At 40.3% G+C, this 22,688-nt stretch overlaps 1 protein-coding gene across 5 annotated transcripts in view; it reads right to left on the bottom strand.

The window, feature by feature from the left end:
- The window catches only part of KCNH8 (potassium voltage-gated channel subfamily H member 8), a 402,862-nt gene that overhangs the window by 28,921 nt on the left and 351,253 nt on the right, over positions 1 to 22,688 (bottom strand). For all 5 annotated transcript variants that reach the window (XM_056519948.1, XM_056519950.1, XM_056519949.1 and 2 more), the window contains 2 exons: positions 19,083 to 19,402; positions 2,444 to 2,550 (listed from right to left, as the gene is read on the bottom strand). In XM_056519948.1, the coding sequence (XP_056375923.1) occupies positions 2,444 to 2,550; positions 19,083 to 19,402 (427 nt within the window). The remainder of the gene's footprint in view (positions 1 to 2,443; positions 2,551 to 19,082; positions 19,403 to 22,688) is intronic.

Here is a 22,688-nt window from a genome sequence, read left to right as displayed (position 1 = left end):
AGTATGAGTTTTTCTTTTCCTTCCTCTGGATCAACTCAGTAGGGACTCATTAGGGTTATAGGTTGAACTTGATGGACTCTGGTCTTTTTTCAACCTTATGAACTATGTTACTATCAAAATGAATCTTTATCCTGTTATCAAACTTTTTCCCTCCCCTTCCTGCTGTTCAAATCTTTTTTCCCTAAAAATCAGCTTAGCTTTAAAGCATACCCATCAGATCCAACAAAAAAACCTTTTTTTAATATATCACTCAGTATCTAATCCTGGTCATTTACATCTAATTTGTATGTGTCCATTACCTTTATTTTATTTTTTTATTACACTTTTAATTTAGCTCACTAGTCTGAATTCCTATCAAAGGGAGGGGGCGTGGCCTCACTGTGCAGGTCTCCACCCCCTCCCTCAGTATGATGTCTTCTCACATCTCCCCTAGCATTAACAAAACTACAACTCCCAGCTTGTCCTCACTGACAGTAGTGGGACACAAGCTGACAGTGGGAGGATTTTTCCTCCAGCTGTGAGCCCAGCACTCACATCTGTCAATCAAGGAAGTGTGTCCATGACATAGGTGATGATGCATGGACACAGCAGGACTAGTATGTGTCCAAGCAGGCAGAGGGGGCAGTTGTTTGACTGGCTTTTTCAGTATGAAATACTAAAAATGTTCTAATGAAAGCAATTGCAAAACCTACTGGTTTTGCATGCTTTACAACATATCAAAAGACTTTGTATCTGACAGTGCCCATTTAAGGCTTTGTTCATATATTGTAAAAAAGTCAATTTAATTTAAAATAATGTTTTCTATTAAAGTCTATAGGAAAATCTGTTTATAACAGTGGCTCATTTTTCAAACTTTCTGGTCTTAGTTTTAGATCGCTTTTAAATTAGCGTACATTTAAGGCAGAAATGTGCATTAACCCCTTAAGGACAATGGACATAAATGTATATCATGATGTGTTGGTACTTAACACACCAGGACGTACATTTATGTCCTTGATGTGACGGGCACGCTGCTCGCATCATGCACAGCAGGTCCCGGTTGCTATCAGCAGCCATGGACCTGCCGGTAATTGCGGATATTAGCGATCGTGCTGATGTCTGTCATTAAACCTTCAGATGCTGTGATTGATACAAATCACGGCATCTGTGGCAATGCGGGTGTTATAATGGATGATCGGATCGCCTGTGGCACTACCGTGTGGATCTGATCATCCAACATGACAGCTGTAGGTCCCCTTACTTGTTCCAGCCATCATCCCGGGGTCTTCTCCTTTGGTCTGATATCGAGCAGACCAGAGAAGAAGATCGCCAATAATACTGATCAGTGCCATGCCTATGCATAGCACTTTTCAGTATATGCAATGTAAGGATTAAGATAAATAGTCCCCTATGGGACTATACAAATTTTTTTTAAATAGTTTATAAATACGTGAAAAAGCCCCTGCCCCAATAAAAATTTAAATGAACCATTTTTCCTATTTTATCCCAAAAAAGCATAAACATTTTTTATTAATAAACATATTTGGTATTGCCGCATGCGTAAATGTCCGAACTATCAAAATATAATGTTAATTATCCTGTATGGTGAACGGCGTAAGCGTAAAAAGAAAAAAAAAGGCCAAAAATTGCTGTTTTTGTCACATTTTATTCCAAACATTTTTTATAAAAAGCAATAAAAAAGTTAAATATAAGCATAAGTGTTAGCAATAAAAACTACAGTAGAAAAAAAAATTTGCTAAAAAAAAGTTTTTGATTTTTTTAAAGCAGTACAATAATAGAAAAGCATATAACCATGGTATTATTTTAATTGTATTGACCCACAAAATAAAGAAAACATGTAATTTTTACCTTAAAGTGTACAGTGTGAAAACTAAAACTTCCAAAATTTGGTAAATCACGGTTTTCTTTTTAATTTTCCCACAGAAATAATATGTTTTTGATTGTGCCATAGATTTTATGGTAAAATGAGTGATGCCATTACAAAGTACAATTATTCACGCAAAAAAACAACCCTTGCTATAGGTCTGTGAATGGAAATATAAAAGAGTTATGATTTTTAGAAGGCGAGGAGGAAAAAAGAAATATGAAAAAATGAAATTGGCTGCGTCCTTAAGGGGTTAGAAGTGGCACTTTTTTTGTGCATATGACCTACACTACTTTATGCCAAAGCCATACCCACTTTTATTATTTAGGCACTATTTTATCAACATTTTCATTTTATTTTTTTATCTCACTAATGACACACACTAGTTTTTGGGTACAAACTGCACCAAAATTCTTTAACATAATTTATTTATATAAATACCTTTATTTCTTTTCCTCATAGATTTTTTTTTGGTCATATAATAATATCCAAAAGCAAAAGAGTAGTTACCCAAGTAAAACAATTGTTACCCAAGTAAAAAGTAAAAATCACTGCATGTACTTATCATTATATATGTACCTCCAACTTTTTTATTCAACCGTGCTTGTTGTCTTAGCTGATAAGCTTCGAAATCAAAAGCTTGACCTTCTTCAACACCATTATCATCTTCAATCCCATCAACAACTCTGTTAAAGAAAAATATTGTTAGAAATATTGGACAAGATCAATTTGATAACTCATTGTGCTGCCATACAATTTATCTTAAAAACAATCGCTTACAATATGCCATTTACTAATATTTGCTGGTCAGCACTAAATGTTTATGACAGAACATATAAAATATTTATAGTTTGTCAGAAAAGCCCAACTATCAACAACAAACATCTTTAGGCTAGGTTCATATGGCCATTTGCATCCGACCCGTTAGGGGTCTGATCGGCTCCTTTTTTTTCTTCTTGAGCTGATCAGTCCCAGAAATGGGGCCGTCAGTGATCCAGTAATTTTACAGGAATTTCAGCGGAGAAAAAATACACTGTGTTTTTCTCCGATAAACTTGATGGAACTGCCGATGGAGCTCCACCTAAAGGAGCCTGACGGCAGTGTGAATGAGGCCTTATTTGATGGAAATGGAGAGAGTACTTATTTAGAAATTTTTTCCCATATTATTTTGGATATTTATCCTTACAAAGAAATCACTACAACAACAATTTGACACCTAAATAAATTTAGAAAACTACTTTTAATACATATATTAAATGTATTATATTAAAAATTAAAGAGATTTGATAAAATAAAATTATAGCGATGTTTTTGTTGCCATTAACCAACCTTTCATGTTTTTTTCTTATTCTTTTTTTTTAGGCATCAATTGCTTTCTTTGCAATCTATGCTGCCATATTTCAAGAGTCATTTTCCTTGTTCATTAAAAATATTCATTTTTAAATATTTAACCAGTATTAATCATGTTTTCACATAGATAATTGAAATTAAATCAGGACAACATATGGTCCTGTACTCCTCCAATGGCGTGTGTAATTCACTTCATGTTCTTAACCACAAAACTTTAACACTGTAGCTGGTAATTGACAAGGGAGTTACAAAAGGAACATTGTGGGAATTATACCATTACACCACATGCTAATATAAAATTACTTTTTATAAGTATGACATTTCTTTTTGCAAACACAGTATTTGCATTTGCTCTCTGTTGGTTTATCTTTGATTTAGACGTGAAGCAACTGTAAAATGTAGGTAGGTGTTAATGACATTTCCAATAAATAAAATATACTATATTATTCCATTTATTAATAACAACATTTGTTTTTTCATAAGAAAATAGGTTACTAGTATTATTTACCTTATTTTGCAAATACCAGAATTTTAAGAAGTTACAAACTCATTGAAATGCACACAACATTACAATGCCCCACTGTACTGTACTTTACTGTACTTCAATTCATTTTTACTTTTATACAAGACATATATCACTTCAAATACAACACACCAACTTCTTCCAAAGACATAAAATAGGCCTAATAGCATATAGGTGCCTAAAATAAATGTTTACAGTACCAATGTCCATATAGCCATATAGATCTAGGTCAAGGTCAAGGATCCTCCTCTTTCCACACCTGGAGATGCCGTTTATCTTTATCTGCTTTCTGAATTTTTTTCTACTTTGATTTTTAAGAAGGAATGAAAGAAAACATGCTCTAGAATTGTCATTTTATGAATAAAAATATTAAAGGGGTTTGAGCCGACCGGAGTCAAACGGTGACTCCGGTTGGCTCAGTTTTGACCCGTATCCGGTTTTGGACCGGACCTAAAACCGTAGTATACTACGGTTTTAGGTCCGATCAGGAAACCGCATACGGGTCAAAACTGAGCCGACCGGAGTCACCGTTTGACTCCGGTCGGCTCATTAAAGTAAATGGAGTCATGGGCTGATCCGGCTGGGGAACGGGAGCGCCTGGTTTTCCCCTCCCCCAGCTGGATCAGGCACCCGTATGTAAAAAACGAGGTGTGAAAGCAGCCTAATCCAGCTTGGCCACTAAACAATGTATGGAGTCTGCTTTCTGCTTTAGCAAATGGTTGATTTGCAGAGTATTGGGTATCAGCACCACAGCAATCTGATATTAATGACCTCAGGATAGGTCTTCAATACATTTTTCTTAGAAAACTCATTTGCTAACAAAGACCTTTCAGGAGAGCTGATGTGAATGGCTAAAAATTGTGAACACTGGGTACACATTTGTTAGTGCCTAGTCATTTATTCTCCTGAGACACGTTTTTATGACAGACACTTTTATAGAACTTGTGTGTGACCACCATACGGTTACTGTCTGGTGGTAGCATCTTTTTATAGTGTTTTTTCTTTACTAATACTATAGTAGTATTTGGTCACTCAGTGGTGGTATTATCTATTATTGTGTGGTAGTATTATTTGATCTTTGCAAAGTGGCATTGTTGGTAATACTGGCCTTTGCCTGGGTTATGTTCACCAATAATAATATATGTATAGTGGTATTATTTGTATAGTTACTAATTAAGCAATAAAAATATAGAAACATTATATAAAGCAGAACATGTGTTTGTGTAAAATAAATTCTATAGGTGTAGGTACCATGACAGCCAGATGATCTCAATGGAGCTACCATTTTATTTTCTCTATTGGGTTTTCTACCCCTCTCTTTTTTGTTTTTACTTGGTCAGCACTCTGCCCTTCCCCCTCAGCCCAGGCCTCTATAAATTGGCAGGAAGCTGCAAATGGCCCTATTCTTTTTGCCAGTTTCCCAGTATCTGACTGGGAGCATGTGGTAAGTGAGCTTTGTCACCTGTTCACACTGGTTCTGCGCTGTGCGGTGTCTATTGCTGCTGCGACACTTTGTCTGTGGGGAGGTGTGGCCCAAAGTCTGGTTGAGCGGCACTGGGGCTGCTCTGTCAGTGGGTCTTTCCCCCTGTGGGCACTGGTGTTGCGGTGGTGGTGGTCACCGCTCAGTGCAGTGCCATTTTATGCTAGGGATGTTAGGGACCCGCTACTTACAGGTGGCCGTGACGCGGCTAGCAGGCTTGCACTTCATGATCATCAAGTATACTAACGACATGTTAGTTTAAAGGGGTACTCCAGTGGTGCCAGAAAGTTAAACAGTTTTGTAAATTACTTTCAGTACTTTTTATCAGCTGTTTGCTATAGAGGAAAATCTTACATTTTTTTATTTCTTTTTGTGTTGTCCACATTGCTCACTGCTGACACCTGATGCCCATATCAGGAACTGTCCAGAGCAGGAGAAAATCCCCATATCAAACCAATGATACTCTGGACAGTTTCTGACACGGGCAGAGGTGTCAGCAGAGAGCACTGTGAACAACACAAAAAAGAAATTCAAAAAGTATAGAATTTTCTCTGTAGCATACAGCTGCTAAAAAGTACTGAAAGGATTAAGATTTTTTTAATAGAAGTAATTTACAAATCTAACATAGTAACATAGTTCATGAGGTTGAAAAAAGACCAGAGTCCATCAAGTTCAACCTATATCCCTACTGAGTCCCTACTGAGTTGATCCAGAGGAAGGCAAAAAACCCTCATACTACAGTCAGAATAAATCCCTGGATCAACGTTATGTCCCTATAAATCTAGTATACATAACCAGCGATGGAATTACTCTCCAAAAATGCATCCAGACCCGTTTTGAACTCTTTTACAGAGTTCACCATGACCACCTCCTCTGGGAGAGAATTCCACAGTCTCACTGCTCTTACAGAAAAGAACCCCCGTCTGTGCTGGTGAAGAAACCTTCTTTCCTCTAAACGTAGAGGATGCTCCCTTGTTATAGATACAGTCCTGGGTATAAATAGATCATGAAAGAGATCTCTGTATGGCCCCCTGATATATTTATACATAGTTATTAGGTTGCCCCTAAGCCTTCTTTTTTCTAAACTAAATAGCCCTAATTCTGATAATCTTTCTGGGTACTGTAGTCCTCCCATTCCCCGTATTACCCTGGTTGCCTGTCTTTGAACCGTCTCCAGCTCCACTATATCTTTCTTGTACACTGGTGCCCAGTACTGTACACAGTATTCCATGTGTGGTCTGAATAGTGATTTGTACAGCGGTAGAATTATTTCCTTGTTGTGGGAATCTATGCCCCTATTGATGCACCCCATGATTTTATTAGACTTGGCAGCAGCTGCCCGACACTGGTCACTACAGCTAAATTTACTGTTAACTAAGTCTCTAAGTCCTTTTTTATGTCAGTCGTCCCAAGTGTTCTCCCATTTAATACATAATCCCAGCCCGGATTTTTCCTCCCCATGTGCATTACCTTACATTTATCAGTGTTGAACCTCATTTGCCACTTCCCAGCCCAAACCTCTAACCTATCCAGATCCAGTTGTAATAGTGCACTGTCCTCTATTGTGTTTACCGCTTTACATAGTTTAGTATCATCTGCAAAGATTGTTACTTTACTATTCAACCCCTCTACAAGGTCATTAATAAATATATTAAACAGATCAGGACCCAAGACGGACCCCTGTTGTACCCCACTAGTAACAGTCACCCAATCAGAATAAGTACCATCAATAACCACCCTGTTTAACTGTTTAACTTTCTGGCACAGTTCATTTAAAAAAAAAAGTTTTCCACCAGAGTACCCCTTTAATAAATTTTGCTTAGAAGCCTTAGATCCCTGTGCATGTTGTAGATGTGTGACCATGTCTGTTTTTTTCTCTATTTGAATTCACAAAACAATTTGAGCAAAGTATTGTGCAGTGGGCTAACCTCAGTGACCTGCATTACTGTGTCCAGTTGCTACCACTATAAATTCCAACAGTGTGATTGCAGAACAAGCTCATAGAAAGCTATCTCATTACAACCCAAAGCAATTTGACCAAAAGCATTGTGCAGTGGGATGATCTTCATTACTGTGTTCAGTGATTCTTCTGCATTACAAATCCTAGCAGTGTGACTGCACAACGGCCCTAATTTACTATTGCAAACCCAACCTGTTTTGTCGGCTTGTGTGCCAAAATGTGGCAAAGTGCGTGGCTGCATGGAAAAGGGATGTGGTTTCACAACCCGACTAATATACTATTGAATTCACAGAAAATCCTGGCTTGAAATTTCCACCAAGAAATAGCTGGCCAGAAAACTGTCCCGAATTGTAAATCTGGGATTCAAAACTATGTAAATAAAAATAAATATAAACATATGTGGTATCACCGTGTGCATAAATGTCCAAACTATAAAAATATATTGTTAAGTAAACTGCACGGTCACAGTCCAAAATATCGTATTTTTGGTCACTTTCTACACCATTAAAAAATGAATTAAAAGCTATCAAAAAGTCCAATAAAAAAAAATTGTACAGATAAAAATTTCAGATCATGGCATACATCCCCATATGCAGAAAAATAAAAAAGTTATAGGGGTCAGAAGAGGACATTTTTAAACGTATACACTTTTCTGCATGTAGTTAGGATTTTTTCCAGAAGTACGACAAGATAAAACCTATATAAGTAGGTTATCATTTTAACCATATGGACCTACAGAATAATGATCAGGTGTCATTTTTACCAAAAATGCACTGCGCAGAAACGGAAGCCCACAAAATATACAAAATGGTGTTTTTTCTTCAATTTTGTTGCACAATGATTTTTTTTTTCCTTTTCGCCGTGGATTTTTGGGTAAAATTACTAATTTCACTGCAAAGTAGAATTGGTGGCGCAAAAAAAAAAAGCCATAATATGGATTTTTAGGTGGAAAATTGAAAGGGTTATGATTTTTAAAAGGTAAGGAGAAAAAAAACGAAAATGCAAAAACTGAAAAACGCAGAGTCCTGTCCCACACACACAGATAAAAACTTTGGGTCCATTTCCTGGATGAAAGAGTGAACCACCTCTAACATAACGTATGACCAAGTGTAAAAGGCCTATGGTGTAAAGCTTTGTTTTGATTGTATGGGTCCTAGACCTCTCAAACTATATTCCATATGTTTTGTTATCCCTGTATACATAAGTAAAAAAAACGAGCTACCGTATATACTCAAGTATAAGCCGAGTTTTTCAGCACAATTTTTCGTGCTGAAAACACCCCCCTCGGCTTATACTCAAGTGAACTCTCCGCCTGTCAATCCCTTCTCAGTGGTCTTCAACCTGCGGACCTCCAGATGTTGCAAAACTACAACTCCCAGCATGCCCGGACAGCCATCGGCTGTCTGGGCATGCTGGGAGTTGTAGTTTCGAAACATCTGGAGGTCCGCAGGTTGAAGACCACTGCGGCCTTCGTCATCATCCAGACCCCATTTCGTTTTCTACTCACCTCCCCTCAGTAGGAAAGAAGGGTGAGCTGGTCCGGGCCATCTATGCTGCAGGGACTGTCCGGTGGGGAGGGTTAGTCGTTCCAGGCTGTCCATTTTCACCAGGAGGCCCTCTTCTCCGCTCCGGGCCTGCCCCGGACTAGTGACGTTGCCTTGACGACGATACACAGGGACGTCCGTACGCAGCAGACGTCTGTGATGTCCCTGCGCATAAACGTCCCTGTGCGTCATTGTCAAGTCAACGTCACTAGTCCGGGGCCGGGCCCGGAGTGGAGAAGAGGACCTCCCGGTGAAAATGGACGGTCCCTGCAGCATAGATGAGTCAGACCAGCTCATCCTTCCTTCCCACTGAGGGGAGGTGAGTAAAAAACTAAAGGGGGTCTGGATGATGACGAAGGCCGCAATGGTCTTCAACCTGCGGATCTCCAGATTTTTCAAAACTACAACTTCCAGCATGCCCGGACAGCCGATGGCTGTCTGTGCATGCTGAGAGTTGTAGTTTTGCAACATCTGGAGGTCCGCAGGTTGAAGACCACTGATGAAGGGATTGACAGGCGTTGATGATGAAGGGGAGGGTGATGATGACGGGGGTGTTAATGACGGGGGTCTGGATGATGACAGGGGGGGATGATGACATGGGGGGATGATGTATTTCCCACCCTAGGCTTATAGTCTAGTCAATAACTTTTCCTGGGTTTTTGGGGTGAAATTAGGGGCCTCGGCTTATATTCGGGTTGGCTTATACTCGAGTATATACGGTATATCCACCGTTTTGGGCTATTATCTTTCGCAGCTATTAAAGGTGTTTGGCCACCTTAATGTTTTGGATTCATTTCATACACACTGCAGATTACTATCCGTTTTGGTGGTCACAAGGCTTGTTACATACTGTGCTGGGGGAGATGACTAAACACAACTATGCAAAAGTTGCATGTTTGTGTATTTGTAAATATATCTCCTTCTCCATAATTTCCTCTATATTACTCAGAAGTAAACATTTTAAAACAGACTAAAGAAACAATGATTGCCATTTTTCAGTGAGCTGTCATCTACAACTATGGGGAACTGAGCATATTATTTTGCCAGAATGGGTATACGCTAAGATTTGCTGACAGTGTAATTATATTGAAGCCCGAGGCACAGAATTATTGTACCGCAGCTTGTACTATACAATTTGCTTATTTGTTATAATAAAGAAACCTAACTCTAAGTAACACAACCTTTATAATGTAAAGTGTATAAATATGTAAAATGTATCTACGTACAGTTTTAACACACATACATTGCTAACAAACTTCTGTATTTCCATAATCTAAACAAGCTCATAAAGTAAAGCTTGCAAGCAAAAACCTGGCTAGCCTGTCGTACTATGATATATGATCGAGTAGTTTCTATGAAGACAAATGAATCTCCCTTGCTGAGTCTATTTTAGTTCAGTTGACATTCTTGCTTTGCCTTTTATTTGTGAAACTTGTCAATCATTTGAGGCCTGCACCATGTACTTGTTCATGCCTGAGGCAGAAGATCCAGGTCAGCTTTTCTATTTCCACTGTGTCAAGAATCAAATATATAAAAGGACAGTAAGGATACAATTGCCTAATTATTACACAAAACATAACTTATTATAAATAGATTATTAATTGTTTATGTAGATTGAAATATTTTTATTCTATGCTTCTTAAGTGAATACTCAACCTCCAAACTATCCCAATTATCCAAGTCACTTATATAGTCTAAGGGGAATAGTCTCATGGAAAATGTGGGCATAAGTGGATGTTCTTTGGCCTGACATATTTAGAAAGTATGAATCTTTAGCTTTTTCTACTGAACTACATGCCCTATAGAAACTAAAGGGCCAAATAACAATAATAAATTCTGCCACAGCAATAATTAGATCAATAATGTCACATGACATTTAAAGGCCTTAGATTCAACTGTAGAGGATACCCCCCCACCCACCCCATAACATTAACACAAGACAAGCTTGATTAGAAACTGTTCTTTCCTCTTCTGAACAGTGCAAATAAGTGCAAAACAATTATTGTCTGTGACCTAGTAGTGCAACTAGTCTAGTAAATCCACTCACTATAAATATTTATATAAAAGGATCAACAACATTAGACTGTGTGAAAACACCGTAAAAAAAAGTCTGTTTAACCCCTTAAGGACTGAGCCCTTTTTCACCTTAAGGACTCGGCCATTTTTTGCAAATCTGACCACTGTCACTTTAAACATTAATAACTCTGGAATGCTTTTAGTTATCATTCTGATTCCGAGATTGTTCTTTCGTGACATATTCTACTTTAACTTAGTTGTAGCATTTTTTGGTAACTTGCATCCTTTCTTGGTGTAAAATCCCAAAATTTGATAAAAAATTTGAAAATTGTGCATTTTTCTAACTTTGAAGCTCTCTGCTTGTAAGGAAAATTGATATTTCAAATAACTTTTTTTTTAATTCACATATACAATATGTCTACTTTATGTTTGCATCATAAAATTGATGAGTTTTTACTTTTGGAAGACACCAGAGGGCTTCAAAGTTCCGCAGCAATTTTCCAATTTTTCACAAAATTTTGAAACTAGCTTTTTTCAGGGACCAGTTCAGGTTTGAAGTGGATTTGAAGGGTCTTCATATTAGAAATACCACATAAATGACCCCATTATAAAAACTGCACCCCCCAAATTATTCAAAATGACATTCAGTAAGCGTTTTCACCCTTTATGGGTTTCACAGGAATAGCAGCAAAGTGAAGGAGAAAATTCACAATCTTCATTTTTTACACTCGCATTTTCTTGTAGACCCAATTTTTGAATTTTAGCAAGGGGTAAAAAGGAGAAAATTTTAACTTGTATTTTAAACCCCATTTCTCTCGAGTAAGCACATACCTCATATGTCTATGTTAATTGTTCGGCGGGCGCAGTAGAGGGCTCAGAAGGGAAGGAGCGTCAAATGGTTTTTGGGGGGCATGTCACCTTTAGGAAGCCCCTATGGTGCCAGAACAGCAAAATAAAAACATATGGCATACCATTTTGGAAACTAGACCCCTCGGGGAACGTAACAAGGGGTAATGTGAACCTTAATACCCCACAGGTGATTCACGACTTTTGCATATGTAAAAAAAAATTTACCTAAAATGCTTGGTTTCCCAAAAGTTTTACATTTTTAAAAAGGGTACTAGCAGAAAATACCCCACAAACTTTGAAGCCCAATTTCTCCCGATTCAGAAAACACCCCATATGGGGGTGAAAAGTGCTCTGCTGACGCACTACAGGTCTCAGAAGAGAAGGAGTCACATTTGTTTTTTTTTAAGGAAATTTTGCTCTGGGGGCATGTCGCATTTAAGAAGCCCCTATGATGCCAGGACAGCAAAAAAAAAACCACATGGCATACCATTTTGGAAACCAGACCCCTCGGGGAACGTAACAAGGGGTAAAGTGAACCTTAATACCCTACAGGTGTTTCACGACTTTTGCATATGTAAAAAAAAATAAAAAAATTTACCTAAAATGCTTGGTTTCCCAAAAAATTTACATTTATACAAAGGGTTAAAGCAGAAAATACCCCCCAAAATTTTAAGCCCAATTTCTCCCGATTCAGAAAACACCCATATGGGGGTGAAAAGTGCTCTGCTGGCGCACTACAGGTCTCAGAAGAGGAGTAGTCACATTTGGCTTTTTGAAAGCAAATTTTGCTCTGGGGGCATGCCGCATTTAGGAAGCCCCTATGGTGCCAGGACAGCAAAAAAAAACGCCATGGCATACTATTTTGGAAACTAGAGCCCTCGGGGAATGTAACAAGGGGTTAAGTGAACCTTAATACCCCACAGGCGTTTCACGACTATTGCATATGTAAAAAAAAAAAAATATTTTTACCTAAAATGCTTATTTTACCAAAAAATTTACATTTTAAAAAGGGTAAAAGCAGAAAAAAACCCTTAAAATTTGAAGCCCAATTTCTCCCCAGTACGGCGATACCCCATATGTGACCCCAAACTGTTGCCTTGAAATACGACAGGGCTCCAAAGTGAGAGCGCCACGCGCATTTGAGGCCTAACTTAGGGATTGCATAGGGGTGGACATAGGGGTATTCTACGACAGTGATTCCCAAACAGGGTGCCTCCAGCTGTTGTAAAACTCCCAGCATGCCTGGACAGTCAGTGGCTGTCTGGCAAAATTGGGAGTAGTTGTTTTGCAACAGCTGGAGGCTCCGTTTTGGAAACCGTGGCGTACCAGACGTTTTTCATTTTTATTGGGGAGGGGAGGGGGGCTGTGTAGGGGTATGTGTATATGTCGTGTTTTTTTACTTTTTATTTTATTTTTTGTGGTAGTGTAGTGTAGTGTTTTTAGGATACAGTCGCATGGGGTTCACAGTAGTTTCTCGCTGGAAGTTTGAGCTGTTGCAGAAAATTTGCCGCAGCTCAAACTTGCAGCCCGATACTTACTGTAAGCCTCCGCCCATGTGATTGTACCCTGTACATTCACATTGGGGGGGGGGGGGGGCATCCAGCTGTTGCAAAACTACAACTCCCAGCATGCGCTGACAGACTGTACAAGCTGAGTTTTAGTTTTGCAACAGCTGTAGGCACACTGGTTATGTATCACTGAGTTTATGACCTTACTCAGTGTTTCAAAACCAGTGTGCCTCCAGCTGTTGCAAAACTACAACTCCCAGCAAGTACGGTGCATGGTGTAAGGTGACTGCTGGGAGTTGTAGTTTGCAACAGCTATAGGCACACCGGTCATGAAACACTGAGTTAGGTAAAAAAAAAACTGAGTTTCACAACCAGTGTGCCTTCAGCTGTTGCAAAACTACAACTCTCAGCAGTCACCGACAGCCAATGGGCATGCTGGGAGTTGTAGTTATGCAACCAGCAGATGCACCACTACAACTCCCAGCATGCACTTTAGCTGTTTGTGCAAGCTGGGGGTTGTAGTTATACAACAGCTGAAGGTACACTTTTCCATAAAAAAAATGTGCCTCCAGCTGTTGCAAAACCTTAAGTCCCAGCATGCCCGTAAGGGAATGCTGGGAGTTGTGGTGGTCTGCCTCCTGCTGTTGCATAACTACAGCTCCCAGCATGCCCTTTTTGCATGCTGAGAGCTGTTGCTAAGCAACAGCAGGAGGCTGTCACTCACCTCCTGCTGCTGCTCCATCGCAGGATTGCCCTCGCCGCCGCCGCTGCTCCTTGGGCCCCGATCCCAACAGGGACGCCGGGGATCGGGGTACCCAGCACCCGGGGTCGTCTTCCCGCACCCGCTCACGTCCTCCGGAAGAGGGGCGGAGCGGGTGCGGGAGTGACACCCGCAGCAGGCGCCCTGATTGGTCGGCCGGTAATCCGGCCGACGAATCAGGGCGATCGTGAGGTGGCACCAGTGCCACCTCACCCCTGCAGGCTCTGGCTGTTCGGGGCCAGCCAGTAATTCCGGGTCACCGGGTCACTGGAGACCCGATTGACCCGGAATCGCCGCAGACATGGGGGGGCATAATGACCCACCTGGGCGATATGCTGGGATGCCTGCTGAATGATTTCAGCAGGCATCCGGCTCCGGTCCCCAACCGGCTAGCGGTGGGGACCGGAATTCCCACGGGCGTATGGATACGCCCTGTGTCCTTAAGGACTCGGAATGCAGGGCGTATCCATACGCCCTGCGTCCTTAAGAGGTTAAGGCAGAAAAACAGCTGATTTCACATGTGTGAACATGGCCTTAAGGCTTCGAATGGTGCACTGCAATCTTCATTGTCATGTTAATTAGCATAGAGCATTAAAGGGGTTATATATCAACTGGCTCCAGAAAGTTAAACAGATCTGTAAATTACTTCTATAAAAAAAATCTTAATCCTTTCAGTACTTATGAGCTGCTGAAGATGAGTTGTTCTGTTCTGTCTAAGTGCTCTCTGATGACACCTGTCTCAGGAACTGTCCAGAGTAGAAATAAAAAAATCTCCATCGTAAACCTATTCCTTCTACTTTGTGCAGTTCCCGAGACAAGCAGAGATGTCAGCAGAGAGCACTGTTGTCAGACAGAAAAGAACAACTCAACTTCAGCAACTGATAATTATTGGAAGGATTAGGATGATATTTTTAATAGAAGTAATATACATATCTGTTTAACTTTCTGGAGCCAGTTGAGATATATATATATATAAGTTTTTTTCCTGGAATACCCCTCTAGGTTTTTTTTACATACATTGTATACCTCTGGTCAAAATTCTCAATTCATATTTAACATTACTGTTACCGCTACAACATTTTTTATTCAGCTAATACAATTAGGGCTATGTTCACACACACTGACCAACAGTAAAAAATAGCCATGGTCGTTTATTGTTCAATGAAAGGCCATTTTACTGTGTGTGATTTTAATTCTTTTAAAATGTGCATGTTTTTATATTTTACCGTACCCTCTGTCCCCCAGATCCCTCTGTTATTAGACCCCTCTGTCATCTGTCCCCCAGACTTCTCTGTTATTAGACCCCTCTGTCAGCTGTCCCCCAGATCCCTGTTATTAGACTTTTTCGTTATTAGACCTCTCTGTCATCAATTCCCCGGACCCCAATAGAACCCTCTATCTGTTCCCCAGACCCCTGTTATTACACTCCTTCATTATCAGACCCCTTTGTCATCTGTCCCTCAGACTCCTCTTTTATTAGAACTCTCTGTCATCTCTCCCCACATCCCTCTGTTATTAGACCCCCCTGTCATTTGTCCCCCAGACTTGTCTATTAAGACCAATGTGTCCTGGAAAATTTCTGTACTGTGGATTGCAGCACCAGTAAGGGTTATACTTTTTCTACAAAAATACTCTGGATCTCTGGCAAGAGTTTTTGACCTTTTCAGCCTGATACCACACGGAAAATCAGCGATCTGTTTTCTTGTACTCCACTTGATTCAGGGTGATAAGTGTATATCCATAAGATCTAAGTTGAGCTGTTAAACCTCAATCCTCATTTATTGCCATTCTTTCAAGGGTAATACACGAGGTACTGTCCTCTTTTTTTCTTATCTACTTCTCCATACCAGAATCCTCTGTCCTCCAGACCCCTCTGTCCCCTGTGCCTCAGACCCTTCTGTATCCCAGACCCCTCTGTATCCCAAATCACTCTGTCCCCCAGACCCCTCTGTATCCCAGGCCTCTATGCCCTCCAGAACCCTCTGTACCCAAGACCCCTCTATCCTCCAGATCCTACTGTCATCTATCCCTCGGACCATTCTGTTATTAGACTCTTTTGTCATTTGTCCCCAAAACCCCTCCAATATTAGACCCCATTTGTCTTCTGTCCACCAGACCCTCCATTATTAAACCCCTCTGTCCTCCAGACCCCTCCATTATTAGACTCTTCGGTCATCTTTACCCCCGACACCTCCATTATTAGAGGGGTCTGGGGGACGGTGGGGTCGAATAACAAAGGGGTCTGGCAGACAGATGACAGAAGGGGAGTCTAATAATGGAGGGGTCTAGGGTACAGATGGCATAGTGGTCTGATAACTGAGAAGTCTGGGGGACACATGAAAGAAGGGTCTAATAACGGGGTGTCTGAGAGACAGATGACAGATGGGTTTAATAATAGAGGGGTCTTGGAGACAGATGACAGAGGGGTCTAATAATGGGGGGTCTGGGGGACAGATCACAGAGGGGTCTAAAAACAAAGGAGTCTGGGGGACAAATTACAGAGGGGTCTACTAATGGAGAGATCTGGATGACAGAAGGGTCTAATAATGGAGAGGCCTGGGGGACCTCTCTGCACATGACCATGACTGTCAACACTGAACCTGTGGTGGTATTTAGACAGCTATTCATCCTGCTGCTACTAGACCATCTACACCTTGTGGCTGTTTAATCCTTACTAGTATCGTCATTTACTGTAGCTATTTTTTACTACTGACAGGCAAGCCATTACCTACTATATGGACCATATCCGAGTTATAGTAATTCTATTGTCAATAAGTAATTTCTCCTCCTTCCTTTAGTAGGCTGTAGTTTCCATATGGTTTATGACAGGAATGCTTCAAGAGCACAGGCAGCGACCTTTCCTGGGCCTTTGGCTTGAACCAACATGTATGGTTTCAGGGCACCTGCTCAAAATTTAGTATGATCTTCCTCTGTAGACCACACTTATATTTGCAACACCTAGACTTGGCATCATGACATGTGTAGTAACCAGAGCTACTGGCTGCAGGCAGTAAATTCTAAAAACTGGCTTATTCGTTTGCATGGGAAAAATAGAAGAAAATTATATGGATAAGTGTAACAGCAATTGGTGCGGACTAACTGTGTTAACCGCTTAACCGCTAAGTAGCAGAATCTAAGTTCCCCCTAGGTTTCCACCATTTATCCCACTCCTGGATGTGGGAGCTGGACTTAACTGTTATAAGGTGCAAGGCTATTTCCCAAGATAGGTCTCAGTACAAAGGAAAGTTTGGGTCTAAGCATAGATTGGGGGCAGGCTTAAAGACTGTCTAGTCTGGAACAGGCCGAATGGTCATGGTTGGTGACACAGATTCCAGATCACTGTTCTGGGTTAAGTACAGGGGAGTCAAAACTGCAGGAGTCAAACACAGGGTTACTGATCAGATAATATTGGATAATATATCAGATAATGTTTTTGCTATTGGAAAAAAAACAAAATTTTTCCCAAGCACAGGTAAGTGGGTGGAGCATTTTTGAGAAGGCAGTGGTGGGCAGACAAAGGTGAAAAGATAGTTTAGGAATATACTTGTGCACCCTACAGGCCAGACCTGGAACATCAGAAGAAAAAAAAGCATGGAGAATACTTGACGGCCGTCACACAGGGGCCAAGTCGTGAAGTCACGATACTCCGGCCCCGTAGCTATGACCCAGCAGACTCCGAGGCTACAGCGCTGCGTGAAGCTCCCAGAGGTGGGTGCTGCATGCGAGATAGCGGGGGACCCTAGCAGCAGGACCCCTGTGATAAGACATCTTATCCCCTATCCTTTGGATAGGGGATAAGATGTCTTAGGGCTGGAGTACCCCTTTAATGGCTGTCTCTTGGGCAAGCTGCACTGTAGGCTGCAGGCTGTTCGCACTTCTTTATGGCTCTATCATAGATAACATCACAAAGAAATTTTTTAAACAGCATCCGGGGAAAGGGAGGAGAGCACAAGGACGCACATAATAATGTGAGTGGCCTGAGCCGGGACTGCAGATTCTTACACAAGTTGCGCTGTTCATAATTCTTTGTGACTCTATCATAAAGCCACAAAGACATTTTTTAACAAGCAACAAGGGACAAGAGGAAGGGAGGGAACATAAAATATGCTTAAAATTTCCATATTCTGACCCCTATAACTTTTTATTTTTAAGTCTACAGAACTATATGAGGGCTCATTTTTGTGCTATATTCTATAGTTTGTTTAGCTGAAACATTTTGATCACTTTTTGTAAAAATTTGCAATTCTGGCAGTTGGTCATTTATATTTACGCCATTTACTGTGCAGGATCATAAACATATTTTAAGTTGTCAGACAATTATACATGGCACAATACCAAATATGTCTATTTCTTTATTGGAGGAGGAGCTTTTTCATGCTTGTTCAAACTTTCTTTTAGTATATTTACACTTTTTAAGTTCCCATTGGAAACTATAAAATCTATCATTGCATTGCTTATACTGATCAAAGGAATGCTATTGCATAGTATTGATCAGTTAAATAGGAATTCTGTTAAAATAATCTGGATGAGACAGACTGTATTAGCAGAGCCAATATGTCAGACATGGTGGCCTTCAAAAGGCCTCAATCTGCCATATTAACTGATCTCCAATAGTGTTGTGGGGGTGCCAACCAGAATAACCAATACCTATTGGCAGCTGTCATCTTCCCATTTCAATACCTTGATCCATATTGATTACAGCATTTAAAGAGTTAAATGACCAACATCAGTGTGATTACTGATGTTGGGGTGATTAACAGTGGGTGTTGGCTGCTGGTAGGAGCTCTCTGCATTGTCTCTGAGCATTCACATGATATATATTTACCTGACATATATTTTTAATCCAACCCCGTGTATAGCCAGGTTATTTTTTTTTAGGTTTTATAATTAAGAAACTTAAACCAAATGTATTGATAAAAGATTAAATATATTATTTGGGATTGTGATGAAAGGATACTTTTACTTGTGAGCACAAATCAATGAACTTATGTAAGATTTTTTTTAAATATAACAATAGATTTTTTTTTGTACTGTTGATTTCTTTTGAGATCTTGTCATAATTCTTTTCCTACATTTTCACCTTCACAACTACTAAATGCCTGTTTACACAAGAGGATATGAGGCCAATAAACTATAACATTTAGGCCATCATTAAATATTTTTACTTTACTTAGATGATTACTTAACCAACAATAAGTTGTCACTAAACAAAGTCGAGTGATACAAACCTGGGACTTAAATCTGGTGGTCCAAGGCTTGTGACTTTTGGAAGATTAAGCATTAAATTCTTATCTCGTCTTCTATTAAGGTGGGATTCATTTTCCGGCCTTGAGTATGGGTTAGATTTCATTGGTGATTTAAATGGAACATTCCCAGAAAATTGTTTCAGATTAATCCCTAAAGAGCTGTTTGAGGATTTTCTGTATTTCGACGTTGTATTCCGTGTCCGTATTGGAGATGAAGGCTCATCATCCTCTGTGTCCTCATCGTCATCTTCAAAAATGGAGGACAGTTTCTTATTTACACTTCCATTTCCTCTAGGTTCCGTCTGAAAGACACAAAATATTCTTTGTTTGTGGATATAAATTACTTTTGTTTCTAGCATTTGATAGTTTGCTTTTGATCTTCACTTTTAAAACTTTTTTTGTAAGTTTCAAATAAATTCAAATGTTTGCATTTTATTCACAAACTTTAATGGTTCAACAATCTTATAGCTAAAAGGGTTCTGGTTCCATCTCTTGTTATATACTCAATGTCAGGAAACTTTCTAAAGTGCTTTGTTTTTCTGTTCCTCAAAGTTTTGTAAGTCTCTAATTGTTAAGTAAACAAATTAATGTATACATTCATCCAAATGAAAACTTATTCAGAGTTGTGTATGTTTATAAACAACACATTAATACGTTTTTCAGTGTCATTCCATCGTTCCTGTAGTCCATTTTTCATCAATGGACATCAACCCATGATCTATAAATATATGAGGAATTTATAATAAGTTAGGCTACGTTCATACGGCCATTGTCCCCCGTTCATATCTTCTCCATTATTGCCTCCTAAAAGTACCATTCTAATAAGGGAAGCCAACTGATGCAAAGGGATACAACTTTAGTGTTTTTTATCCATTAGTATCAGCCGTCTGCAGACTCCCGTAGCTGGGACTACTACTATTCCCATCATGGAACAGACTCCTTTCCATGATGGGAGTAGTAGTTCCCTGGCTGTGGGAGTCTGCAGGTGGCTGGGGAGGCTACATTAGTGTTTGTGCTACTATCCCAATCATGAAACAGAATCTGTTCCATGTTGATGGTAGTAGTACAGAGGATAAGGGATTGATCACACCTGTTCTCGCTTCTGAGACCCGATGTAATTAGCAGTTATAAAGCCAGGAAACGGGTGCCATGCTCCGCTCCTCTGCGATGTATATACTGTATGAACTCTCATTTTGAAATCCCCCACCGGGATCCCTGAATTGTTGGCACCGAGGAGCCATTCAGGGCTCCCAGTGGGGTTTTAAAACTACTACTGTGGCCCCAAAATGAATGCCCCTACGCATATTTATGATAATTTATTGCCCCAAGTGTACATATCCTTATTTCCCCCAAGTGTCCTTATTCCCCCTTTAGTGTCCTTATTGCCCCTCCAGTTGCCTGCTCCACAACTTCTTGGAGCAGGGCAGCAGGACATGTCAGGAACCGGCGGCGGTGAATGTATGAATAAAGCCAACATGTCCTGCAGACTCTATTCCATGATGGGGGTAGTAGTACAAACACTAATGTATCCTCCCCAGCCGACGGCAGACTCCCGCAGCTGGGGGAACTACTACTCCTACTACTAAACAAGTCTGTTCCATGATGGGAGTGGTAGTAGTCCCCAGAACTACTGGAGTCTGCTGATGTCACCTCTTCTGAGCATGCTCAGATGTAATAACAGTTCAAAAACAGAGATTATAAACCGGGAGCAAATGGATAACATTAAAGGTTCATCTGTCTGCCATAGACTTCGATGTTAAATTTACAATATCCTTTCTCCTGTCAAAAAAAATTGGAACAGGAAGCAAACGTGTGCAAATGGGTGATAAAGAATTGTAAAAAATCCCATTGACATTAATGGGATTAATTAACAGCCGTTTGCAACCCGTTTAAAAGTTATCAAATGGATTGCAGAACAGGCATTTTTTTAAGGGAAGCAGACAGCCGTGTGAATGAGCCCTTAGTTAATATTTACAAATACATATGTCTCCAAGCTGGATTTAGTATCAGGACATTGTCATAAGTAATTGCAAATATAAGTATTAGGTAGAAACTGCAAATACAAATTCCAGGCAGACTTCCATAAACATAAAAATCATAAATCACAGATAATACCTGACTGATCGTCTTCTGGATTCAACAGGGGTCAAAATCTCCGATTCACACTTACCTTTAGAAAACAACCTTACCTTCTGGGTCAGTCAATAAAATTAAGCTATAAAACATTGTTTAATTCAAGAGAAACTCAATATTTAATACTGTTGGGGGTCAAATTATATCATTTTTCTACAACCTCAGTTTCTTTTTGTAACACAATTTGTATTCAGTTTTAATATTGGCTGACCCAAAAGTTGAGGCTGATTTGTCTTTTTGTATTAGATTTTATATTAAATGTGTTGTAAGTTTAAGAAAGAAGCATATTTTTTTTCATGCATTTTTTTCTTCTTCTGGTTCTCCCACTGTAAAGCAGACCTAACCTGTTGAACAGATAGTCTGGTGCGAGTTGTGACTTCTACTTCTGACCAGTGTACATTTCTCTCACTAGGCCAACAAAACCAAGGCCTAGGGCAGCACTTTATCGAAAGGCAGCTAATGAGCCCCCCTGCCTGAATCCACCCCTCCAACTTCCCTCTAGGCTCACCTTTACCAATTTAATATCATGTGTGTCCTCTAAGACCAGTGGCTGTTGGTAGTGTTATAGAGTAGCAGACATGCCGCGCACAGGCATGTCTGCTAGAAGAATGCCTTGACCTCACGTCAGCTGATATATAACATGTCCTGCACTGGATGCCCACCAAAGATAAGTGGAGCAGCCAGAGAGGAGAACGTGCCGCAACAGTACTCAGGAGCAGAGCTGGCTGGCTCCAGCCCCATTGTTGTGCAGAGACAGCAGACCAGGGAGGAGATGGGGGGGGGGGCTGTCAGCATTCAGAGCAGTATATAGCAGGAAGCCCCAAGGGTCTCCAGCCAACAGCACAAACTGCACCTCCAGGGGTGAGACATCATTGCTAATACTGTAAGGGGGTGGTGGTGTGGGTGGGATTCAGGCCTAGGGCAGCAAAAAACTTAAAGGGGTTATCCACCATAATGTGATTTTAATATGTACCTGGCAGGCAGTAATGGACATGCTTAGGAAGGATCTGCGCTTGTCTTGGGGCTAAATGGCAATGTTGTGAGATTACCATAATACTGTGACTAGCTTTTTGTGAACTGTTATTTCCTGTTTGACTTTTCTTTTTCTGACTACAAATCCCACAATTCCATTTTCCTCCCTCCCACACATCAGCCACCCCACCCATTGAAACATAAATGAGCTGCATCCATTCAAAGCCCTGTGGTTTTCAATCAGGGTGCCCACAGCTGTTGCATTAGTTGCAAATTGATCTCTCTCCCACCAAGCGATCTCTCCATCCATTGAAGCAGACAGGCTCCCTGTCATCAGCTGACTAGTGAGTCAGGTCTCGGCCGCATTGCAACCTGGGAAAAATCTGAGACAACAGTCATTTTGTATGCTGGTAAAAATAAACTTTGGAGTGAAAATCATGAAGAATTGTGAGAAAACCCTCACATACAGGTACAGACACTATA

The sequence above is a fragment of the Hyla sarda genome, chromosome 5, assembly GCF_029499605.1.
Source record: "Hyla sarda isolate aHylSar1 chromosome 5, aHylSar1.hap1, whole genome shotgun sequence".
Classification (NCBI taxonomy): Eukaryota; Metazoa; Chordata; class Amphibia; order Anura; family Hylidae; genus Hyla; species Hyla sarda.
Note: the sequence above shows the minus strand (reverse complement) of the source record. Positions and strands in the feature narration are given on the sequence as shown.